This window comes from Acanthisitta chloris, unplaced genomic scaffold (assembly GCF_000695815.1).
Source record: "Acanthisitta chloris isolate BGI_N310 unplaced genomic scaffold, ASM69581v1 scaffold20893, whole genome shotgun sequence".
NCBI classification, from domain to species: domain Eukaryota; kingdom Metazoa; phylum Chordata; class Aves; order Passeriformes; family Acanthisittidae; genus Acanthisitta; species Acanthisitta chloris.
Genome location: NW_008665651.1, coordinates 13,579 through 24,746, shown reverse-complemented (window position 1 = coordinate 24,746; position 11,168 = coordinate 13,579). Strand labels below are relative to the sequence as shown.

At 54.7% G+C, this 11,168-nt stretch overlaps 1 protein-coding gene across 1 annotated transcript; it reads left to right on the top strand.

The window, feature by feature from the left end:
- Positions 1-570: 570 nt before the first annotated feature.
- Positions 571-4,990, top strand: ADAMTS10 (ADAM metallopeptidase with thrombospondin type 1 motif, 10; the record flags this gene model as incomplete). The annotated part of the gene is made up of 7 exons (XM_009071843.1): positions 571-734; positions 1,126-1,252; positions 1,887-2,016; positions 2,421-2,625; positions 3,404-3,580; positions 4,242-4,398; positions 4,881-4,990. Coding segments are annotated over 7 exons (1,070 nt in total), but the record flags the coding sequence as incomplete, so codon positions are not given.
- Positions 4,991-11,168: the final 6,178 nt, after the last annotated feature.

Here is an 11,168-nt window from a genome sequence, read left to right as displayed (position 1 = left end):
GTTGCCAGCAGCGAGGGCAGGAGTGGCACAGAGCTGGTCCCAGAGTGCCGGTGGCTGGCACAGAGCTGTTCCCAGAGTGCTGGAGGCAGAGAGAGAAGGGAGAGCGTGGGAATGCTGTCGGGAAGGAGCGAGCGATCCGATCCCCCTCTAGCGACTCGCCCGGGCAAGCACAGCCCTGCTCGGCGCCCCAGCAGACTCCAGTAGCCTCAGCAGCCAAGACCCAGTTTGCACAGCTGGATTTCAGCCTGGCTTCATGGCCACAGCTTGTCACACTGCCAGGTGTCCCCAGCACCACCCCAGGCAGCTGGCTGAGCTCCCTGCAGCATCACCCTCCCGCAGGGAGGTGCTGGGCAGGCTGAGATGAGAGGATGGGTACCTTGGTCCCACTCAGCTGGTGACTTTCTGTGTGACCTGACCCAGACCCCACCTATCCCCTCCCTCTAAGGTGAAGCTGATACTATTTACCCTCATGGTAGCAATGCTCTGAGCTTGGCAGATGAGAAGCACCTGGCTGAAGCTGGTAAAGGTGTGTGCAGCCTTTGTGCTAACCTTTCCCCCCTGTCCTTGCAGCACTGAGAGGGGAGGGTGGTGAATACTACATCAATGGGAAGCTCTCCATCGATCCCCCCCGGCGCTTTGACATCGCTGGCACAACATTCCACTACAGGAGATCCCCAGAGGAGCCCGAGTCACTGGAGGCCTTGGGACCTACCAACATCACCCTCTTTGTCATGGTTGGTAACAATAGTTCCTTCATGGGCCTGGTCAGGGCTAAAGACACCTTGTTATAACTACAGGAGAATTGGAGCTATCAGCCCCGTCCTTGCTGTATGGAATAAAGGGACACAGAGTTCAGAGGTAAATCGGGCTAAATCTTCTGGTCTCCCTTCCTAATCTGACAGGCTTTGTGATGATTCAACCTTTGAGTGCACAGGAGTTTGTTCTCTGATCATGTCATCATCATAGCTGCACCACCGTCATCACTGGGGGCTGCTGTGTCAATTCTGGGAGGAACTGGAAAGGGAAGGAGGGAAGATTTCTGCTGCCCTGGATTTTGGAGAGGTTGTGGGATGCCATCCAGATGGTCACAGCCATGCTGGACATCAGTGGTGCCTTTCTCCACAGGTGCTTGTGAGGACGGAGCTGCAGGGGATCCGGTACAAGTTCAACGCACCCATTGGCAGAGATGGCTCCAATCAGTATTCCTGGCACTACACCCCATGGACCAAATGCTCAGTGCTGTGTGCAGGGGGTGAGGTTTGACCCTGTCTTGGTTTGGAGGGACACATGTCTGCACTCCTGTGGCTCCCACATGCTGTGTCTGGGCCACATGAGACAGTGCACAGATATCAGCATGGCTTAATAATGTTCTTTGCTTAAAGCTCAAGGCCCTGACCTGGTCTTGTGTGCTAGACCTTGAACAAGTGTTGTCCCTTCTTGTTTCAGCTATTCCCCCCAGAAAGTGTCACAAGGCCAACATTAGAACAGGTCTGTCTGAGGATGAGATCTTTAGAATGCTTTGGTCTTCCATTGTCTGACATGTCCTGCTGGTGAGCCCTAGAAATCAGAATCATTCAGGTTGGAAAAGACCTCCAAGATCATCAAGTCCAACCTTTGACTGATCACCACCTTGACAACGAGACCAGAGCACAAAGTGCCATGTCCAGGCATTGACACAATCATTTCACACCATCCATTTTTGACTGGAGATGCCAGAGACAGGGGAGGCCTTGGTTATGAATAGAGATGTTCAGGCTTGATGTGCCAGGGACAAGTGGCTGCTCCATCACATCGTCTCCATAGGAGCAGAGCTGTGGGGCTGGTACCCACAGCCTGGCTTGCCACAAACCTCAGAATCCTCCTCTTTTTCCTCTTCCCCTTGGCAGGCAGCCAGATCCAGTCTGTGGTATGCAAGAAACTTTCCGATGGCTCAATCGTCTCCAACCATTTCTGTAACTCTGAAACCAAACTATCCGAGCGGCAGAGGTCGTGCAATACCGAACCATGTCCCCCAGCGTGAGTACCATGGGTGGAGCAGATGGGGGGAGTAAGGCTGGAAAAAATAATATGGAAGAGGGTGAAATTCCCCCCTCTCTGCCATTCCCTAGCCAGAGCTGTCCATCACAGCACCCACAGGGTGACACAGCCTGGCTGGAGCAGCTCTGCTGGGGTATAGGGGGGAGTTTTCTCCTCTGTGCATCAGATACTTAGTGAGTTCCCCCAGAAATTGGTCCAGCCCCTCTCTGCCTGTCCTTGCCACTCTCTTGAAGGGAAGGGGGTGATGTGGAGGAGCTCTGTGGTTCAACCAGAGCTGCCTGGGAGGCTGTGGGCAGAGTAGGACTAGGACTGTGTGCAGGAGTACAGAGGCAAGTCTGGCCCACCATGCCCCTCCTAAGCTTTGCTGTTTGACCTGTCTCCAGGTGGGTGATTGGGAACTGGTCGGAATGCAGCCGAAGCTGCAATGAAGGCGTCCGCACACGCAGCGTCTTCTGCAAGCGTAAGATCTCTGCCACTGATGACAAGACCTTGGATGATGCTTCTTGCTCCCACCCACGGCCAAAAATGCTTGAGCCATGCAACAACCAGACGTGCCCTCCAGAGTGGGTTGCCCTGGACTGGTCAGAGGTAAGTGCCAAAGGAGGGACACGGAGCTGAGGAAGGGTCATCAGGAGAAGGGTCTGAGGAGTGACTGAGGACATTTGGTCTGTTCAGCTGGAGCAGAGAAGACTGAGAGGAGACTCAACAGGGTCTGCAGCAAATCACAAGGGGAGGCAGAGGGGCAGGCACTGAGCTCTGCTCTCTGGGACCAGGGAAGGGTCCCAAGGGAATGGCTGGAGCTGTGTCAGGGGATTTGGGATGAATATTAGGAAAAGGTTCTTCCCCCAGAGGTGTTTGGGCACTGAACAGGGTTAGGTTGGAGATCAGGACAAGGTTCTTCCCCCAGAGGTGTTTGGGCACTGGAACAGGGTTAGGTTAGATATCAGGACAAGGTTCATCCCCCAGAGGTGTTTGGGCACTGAACAGCTCCCCAGGGCAGTGGTCACAGCCCCAAGGCTGACAGAGCTCCAGGAGTGTTTGCCCAATGCTCTCAGGCACAGGGTGGATCGTTGGGGTGTCCTGTGCAGGGCCAGGAGTTGGATTGATGATCCTCATGGGTCACTTCCAGCTCAGGGCATTCTGTGATTCACAATACTCTTCAGCTCTCTGAGGACACTGGTCCATAGGAGGACTCTGTCAATCACCAGGTCAGAGCACCAGTGTTGGCTGCTGCCAATGGAGAGTGTAATGTGGGGAATGGTCTTGTAGCTCAGGAGACAGGCAAAGGAGGAGCACAGGTGGAGAGCCAGAGCTGCCTCTCTCTGCTCCTTGCCAAACACCCTGACCACACGTCCTCTCTCTGCAGTGCACCCCAAACTGTGGACCAGGCTTCCGCCACCGCATCGTCCTCTGCAAGAGTGGTGACCACAGTGCAACTCTGCCCACCTCCCAGTGCCACGAGGGCTCCAAACCCCCCACCAGCATGAGGTGCAACCTGCGGCGCTGCCCACCGCCCCGCTGGGTCACTGGCGAGTGGGGAGAGGTAGGGACAGTCCTTCTGACAGGAGCATTGCAGAAACCTCCACCTCCTCAGCCCCTCAAATCCTAGTGCACATCAGGCTTTTACCAGCCAGCAAACCTCCTATGGCCACCACAACTATCTGGGGGGCAACAGGACTCTGTGGTGGTGCTCTTTGTCCCCTCTTGGCTCAGGAGGCTGTTGTGATGGTGGCCCAAGGGCACAGCTGACTCAGGGAATCTCTTGGGCTTAGCAGGGTGTACCTGTGGGGCAGCAGGGCAGTGAGGTTGGGGAGCAATTGAAGTGACAGGCTGCAGAGGTGACCCAGCTGCAAGTGGGGCCATTGCTACTCCCCCTACCACAGCCCATCAGGGTGATGCTGACAGTCTTGCCTTGTCTCTGACACCCCTTGCTCTGCAGGGTGACATCAGGGTACAGGAGGCCTGGAAAAGGGCAGTTATTTAGAGCTGGATGGAAAAATCCTTACTGAGTCCTGGAGGTTCAAAGCTTTTTGGGAGCATGGCCACTGCACCCAGCCATGCCATGAAGTTCTGCAGCTGCTGGGGAGGGAAAGGATAACCACATCCAGCCCCCTTTGCACCTCCTAACCCCAACCTGTGCCCCCTCTCCCCATGTTACTAAAGCTGTGGCAGACTCTGCAGCTTCTTCTATGCTGTCCCCACAGTGTTCTGCCCAGTGTGGCCTTGGCCAGCAAAGAAGATCCGTCCAGTGCCTGGCTCACACTGGGCAGCCATCCAGTGACTGTGTGGAGACCCTGCAGCCACCTGGAATGCAGCAGTGTGAGACCAAGTGTGAGTCAGGACCTACAGACAACCCTGAAGGTGAGGGCAGCAGGGTCTCTGTGGAGGGAAATGTGGGGCACTGCCAGCTCAGAGGCTGCTTGGTGCAGGGACATCAGAGCCACCACAGCCCAAGGTGTGCTCTAGGTGAGGAGACCCCATCCCTGGAAATGTTGGATGGGTTGTGGAGCATCCTGGTCTAGTGGAAGGTGGCCCTGCCCATGGCAGGGCAGTTGGAACAAGATGAGCTTGAAGGTCCCTTCCAACCCAATGGTTATTCTGGGATTCTGTGAGCTGTTGCTGTCCCCTCTGATCCCAGGCCAACCTGGCATGCCATGATCTAAGAAATGAAGTAACTGCACTTAGGCAAAGAGAAGCTTTCAGTAATGAGGTTCGCAGTAACTTCTTCATCATGGCTGCATCTTGCAGCTTCCTGGCAAGAACTCCCCCAGGAGCTGAACACTGGGGTCTCCTCACCCTGAGGCAGCTCTAACCCTGCTTCCTTCCCTCTGTCACCCATCCAGAGTGCAAGGATGTGAACAAGGTGGCCTACTGCCCACTCGTCCTGAAGTTCAAGTTCTGCAGCCGGACCTATTTCCGACAGATGTGCTGTAAAACATGCCAGGGGCACTAGGGACACAGCCTGACCCCCGTGGGAAAACTGGAAGGCAAAAGCTACGCCGGAGGGCCACCGAGCTGTGCCCTTCCTCTCTGCCCTGGGAATGTCCCCTGGGCCCAACACAGACACTGGTTGTGCTTCCAGTGGGAGCTGGCGTCACCCAAACCCGTCCCCCACAGACATGCACCCTTCGCCCCCAAGCTTCACAATGGCATGTTCCCAGTTAAACCACTGCCAGCTGCTGCAGCCCCCCCCACAGCCTGGTGTGATGGAGCCTATGGATGAGCAGTGGGAAGAGGAGGAAGCTGGGCAGAGAGTGGCAGCAGGGACTTTACTTGAAATTCTGATGTTGTTATTTATTAGTAGTGGACACAGGTCCTGCAGGCGCCGAGAGCCACCGAGGGAAGCAGAACTACTTGCCCTGCTCCTGCCTCATCCTGTTCTGTGCCCGTGTCTTGAGCACCATGGTCCACAGTGGGGTGTCCCTGGGAGCCTGAGCATGCCAGGGGCTGCTGCCATTCCCCTGGAATCCCAGAGGGGACAGGGAGGAGGTTTCAGGTGCCGTGGGTGACAAGTGTGGCTTGTGGCTTCTGGGTGATGGATGAAGATGAGCTGCTGTGAAGAGTGGGGCTGGAGCAGGATTTTTTTCTTGGTTTGCATCCTGTCACCTTGGGACATGCAGCAGGGGACAGGGAGCAGGTCACTCCATGAGCAGAGCAGTGGCACAGTTTAACTGGGAGAGGGGGTAACCCAAACTCTCACATCAAACCTACTTTGATTGGGGTGTTCCCCTATTTTTCCTTAAAGCCCTTGTCACTTATGACCATTTCTTTATTCCAGAAACACCTCAAAGCATGAGCTGAGGTCAGGGCTGAGGCATTCTCGGGGTTGCAATCACTTAATGGGCATCGAGGCTGTGCCAGGCTGCAGGGGGCAAAGCAAAGGAGGATGCAGGACAAGAACTGTCCTGTCACAGTGTCCCCATGGCCATAACTCAGGACCAGCCTGCCTGGTCCTGGCAGGGCCTTGCCCAGCAAATACCACAGCCTCTGCAGCTACTTTGCCTCCAAAAGGTGCTTTACTTCCAAAAGGTGCTTAGCCTCCAAAAGGTGCTTAGTCTCCAAAAGGTGCTTTGCCCCCAAAGGCAGCCTGGCCACATGCCACTGTGGCCTCAGGGTGCCAATCCCAGTGTCACCCACTCCTCTGCCACAGGAGACCTCCAGTGATGGGAAAAGAGCAGGCTTGAGATTCCTCCAGGTCACCTGGCCAAAGCTGAGCAAATACATCTCTTCTCCATGGGCCACTGCAGCTGCCAAGGAGACCTGAACTTCAAATCTCCAAAGCATGTGCTTTTTGTTATCAGTTTTGTTATTATTATCATGATTTTCAGGCCTTTCTGCAATCAAAGATGGGAAATCTTGTCCAAAGCCATGTTCTGTTCCTTTGGGGTCATCTGGGTGGTGCAGGGAGGGGACAGCCCTCTTTCCCAGAGCAAACCTCTCCACCCTGCCAGCATCCATGTGTTACTCTACCATCTGTACCATTATTTTCACCCACTCCTCAGCTGATTGCAGCTTCTCTGGTGCTCAGCAACCCCTGCCTGGCTGTCGAGAGGGCCCTCATTTGTCTTCCTTCCTGGTGCCATGCTCTGTTCTGACATTTTGGTGAGGGGAGGGGGTGTTTTCACCTTTTTATATAGATATATATATAATGAAAAATGTTTAACATACTAACTCTGAGGAGGAGCGACGTAACAGCATGATTTATAATAAAGGAGTAGCTACGATCCCGGGCACAGCTTCTGGTCCCTCTTGTGTTTTTTGAGCCTGAGCTCTGAATCACCCACACCACCACAATCCTTGTGCTCACACTGGAGAGGTTTGGAAGCAAGAGAGGGTTTTCCCTGCAGCCCAAGTGACTGGAGTGGGTCAGAGAGGTGGAGGTTCACCCAGAGCTGCTGTGGGGCACATAGGAACAGACTCTGTGTTGGTAATGCTGATCTAGGCCAGCAGGTCAAGGGAGGTGATTCTACCCCTCTGCTCTGCTCTTGTGAGACCCCATGTGCAGTGCTGTATCCAGCTGTGGGGCCTCAAACAGCAGGATGTGGAGCTGCTGGAGTGAGTTCAGAGGAGGCCACAGCACCAGATCCAGGCTGGGAGAGATGGGGTGTTCAGCCTGGAGAAGAGAAGGCTCCAGGGGAGACTTTAGAGACCCTTCCAGAGCTTAAAGAGGCTCCAAGAGAGCTGGAGAGGGACTTGGGACAAGGGATGGAGGGACAGGGCAAGGGGGAGGTGGGGCTAATGCACACACACTTTCTCTTGCTGTTTTCCCCATCATAGGAGACTTTTCATTTTGTGCATGCAGTTTCATGCAGTCAGCATTGTACATATTCATGCCAAGTTGGATGGGGCTCTGAGCAACCTGATCTAGGGGAAGGTGTCCCTGTCCATGGCAGGGTCATTGGAACAAGATGATCTTTAAGGTCCCTTCCAACCCTGACCAATCTGTGATTCTGTGATCTAGAAGTGTCTTCAGGTGACAGTGGGGACATGGTGGTGGAGAGCTGTGCTCAGGCCTTGGCTTCCTGCCGCAGCGTGTTGGTTCTCTCTGCTCCTCAAGTGTGGCCTTTTTTATTCAAAAGACCTGAAAAAAAACAAAGCACTAACCAAAACCATCTTGCACCTAAAACTACCTCAAAGCTCAGCATCCTCCAGCAGCAAGTGGCCACCCCTAGAGTGGTCTCATCAAACCGTCATCGTGCTGGGAAAGGTTTTAAGGAGGTTCTGAGCATCTCTGCCAGAGTCTATGCAGCATCCTCCTGCTTACCCAGGTCAGTGACACCCAGCACCAGCAGCAGAGGTGGGGACACCCTGAGTAGAGCCACCCCAAGGTCCCCTGGCAGCAGAGCCACCATTGTCCTCCCCACCCCCAGCAAAGCAGTACGAAATGAGGAAGTGGGAGGAGGAAAAAAATATTAGTTGCAATTTGTAGTTGCAGCAGAAACACAAAAGTGTGTTGGGATGGCACTGGGCCCTCGGTGACAGCAGCACTGAACACCCCATCCCTGGGCCAGCACGCAGGGACACCATGGTGAGTGCAAGCAGGGCCCTCCTGGGGTCCCCCCCAACCTGTCCCCCTCGGGCACCCTGGGGATGTCCTCTTCTCTTCCTGCCACAGGGCTCAGTCCTGTCCTCTCCTGCACATATCGTGGTCCTTTGCTGCTTTTTGGGAGGTGTCAGAAGGCCACTCCAAGTCCCCACTGGAGATGGGACAGTGCTGCCCAGTTTTGGGGACAGGGAGCAGTGCTGGGGTTGGGTCAGACACTGATGCAGGACACAGGTGAGGAGCAGCCAGGGATGGGTGCCAGATGCTGGGTGGAGGGTTGGTGCCCACCAAAGCACTGACCTGAGCAGGATGGAGACCACCAGGGGATGAGTCCAGACTGACACCAAGTGGGTTTGATTTTGCTCTTGCTGCTGTGGTACCCACAGGAGAACCTTGTCTTCCTCCCAGCTCAACTTCTCACCAAGGCTTCTGGTTTTGGTGCTGATGGTGCTGGTGGGATGTGGGAGGAACATGGGGTGGTGGGATGGCAGCCATGTGCTCAGCCAGGAGGGACCCTCTGGGTGTTGGTCCCCAGGGTTGGACCTCACACATGCAGGGAACAGGGGCTGCAGGCAGGATGTGGGGCTGCTGGAAGGGCAGTGGTCAGAGCAGGACTCAGAAGAGGTGGATGAAAGCTCCACAAAATTAGGAAGATGCTCAGACAAGGAGTAAGGGTCTGTATGACCTTCTGCTCTCTCTCTATTTCTTGGGGTGATGTTATCCCCAGATATTTCCACCTAGCCAGGAAGGGGTCAGTGGCTAGGCTGAAACCAAATCTTCTTCAGACAATAGCTGTGGCTGTCACCTCTGAGAGGCTGCACACATGCTGTCCCCCATGAGCCACATACCCTGTCCCCTTCTCACCACCACCCAAAGCCTGAAGATGCTTTGTAGGTTCTTTAAGGGCCATAAGGCTGTGCAGCCAGGACCCTGATCCTTGCCAGGGGCCAGCTCTAGCACCAGCTCCCACCCCCAAACGCTGCCTGTGCCTGGTCGTGACAGTGATGTGACACCTCTGCTCTTCTCAAGGTTTCCTGTGGTTTTAAGGTGTTGCTGTCTCTGGGTTTGCCCTATCTTGAGTCAAAAGGTGCCACCTTGGGCTGCATCCGCTCCCTGCTCAGGGCTTGGTAGGGTTTTTTGTGGCTTAGACCTCAGAGCTTTCAAGAAAAACATGATGTTTTGCAACTGCTGCCACAGGGCTGCTCCCCTCCCTGCCTCAGCAATCCTATCTGAGCACCAGGGACAGCTGCAGCACTGGGCACAGGCAGTGCTGACAGTTCCCATCTCACAGCCCTCCTGGGGATGCTGATGGGCTCCTCATGTGTCACCTGTCACCCACCTCTGGAGCAAAGTCCCTTGTGCACAGAGGCTGCAAAGAGAACCTGGAAGACCAGGTCAAGGGTGGACAAAACTTCTCCCTACTTGGCACAAGGATGAAATGGCTTCAGAGTGAGATTTGCTCCAGTCCCTTCCTTGGGGAATCCTGTGGTGGTGGCCATGGAGCCACTGCTCTCTGGCTCATCCCTCATTTTGGCCTGGGGGAGAGGAAGAGACCTGAACAGAGAAGGGGACTGAGCATCCACTGCCCCAAACCTCTAAAAGAAGGTTTATCCTGTGCTCCTGCCCTCCCAGGGATGCTGCCTGCAGCCCCATCCCACAGGGGCTCACTGAGCACCATCCTTGGGCAATGCCATGGTTTTGAGGGATTATATTTCCTTCCATCCTCCTCCAAGATTTAACCCAGCTCAGTGAACCAAGGCCCCACAAACCCCTGTGCATCCTCTGGGGAAATGCTCAGGGAAGTCAGACAGGCTCTGTGCTCCCAGAAACAGGGTAGAAACAGCAAATACCCAGGCAAAACCTTTCTTGAAAGTGAGCTGGTGTTTTCCTTGCAGCTGTGCTGCTTCAGGTGCCCCAGCAGGGCCAGGAAAGCACCTGACCTGGCTCAGAGGAACAGGAGGTGGTGAAGGCACACACTCACCACTGACAGCTATGAGAAGTTGTTTGACTGAAGGAGAAACTCTGTGTCAGCTCTAAGTACTGAACTTTCAATACAGGAAATGCTTGTATTTGTCTTAATTTGGTGTCCTAACCAGCCCAGGATGCTTGGGGTGATGGGACATGGGACTGAGGTGCAGGGCTCCCTATGAGCTTCTCCCAGTCTGTTCCTTTCCACCTGAATCACAGGGTTTTGGCCAGGTTGGGTTGAAGCTGAGCAGCTCCTTTGGTCACTGGCATCTCCCTGGGTGACAGCACAGTCACCTAAAGCAGGTGACTGAGCCTGTCTGTGTTTTTCTGGGTGGATTTTTAAGGAGATATTAGGATGGAGGGGAGGAAGAGGAAGGGAAGGCAAGAAAAAAACCCACAAACAACAAAACAGGAGGAAGAGAAGCTCCCTGAGTGGTTTCAGGCTGTGTGAACATCTCTGTTAACCCCTAAGCTCCCTGAACTGATCTAGGTCCATGCATCCCAAGGGAAGGTGGTGGCACAAGAAAGCCAAAAGCCCCTTCACCAACTATGGAAGCTTAAGCTGCACTTGGGGTTTGGGGGAGACAGATGGTTGCAAAGCCCAGTGAGAAGGAAGGAGGCTGGGGAGACAACCATGATGCTGCTGAGCTCCTCCACGTTCCATGATTTCCTCAATTTCCCATCACGATGCTGCTAGGTCATGACAGCACCCAAGGGTGGGTGCAGGGGGCTGTGGACACCCTGTGAAAAACAGGGGCTGACAGGAGGGTGCAAAGGCCTTGGAGTCTGTAGGACTGATATCTCGAGAGCCAACAGGAAAATGGAGCAAAAAGGGAAGTGAAGAAAAGGGAAATGGAAAGCGTTAAGAGGCTGGGGGTGACAGGGGGAGGAGAAGTGAAATCGGTCACGGGAGCTCTGGGGTGAAAGAGGAACCATGGGGCCATGGATGGGTCCAGATGGGTTGTCCTCCCCTGGGCACCTCTCTGAGGGCTGTGTGGGCACTATAGCTGTGCCCAGCATGTTTCCCCTGCAGCGTCAAGGGCAAGGGGAGACCTTTGGGGAGTTTCTGCATGGTGAAATCTTACCCTCCACTCCCAGCCCAAGGCTGTGTTTACCTCCC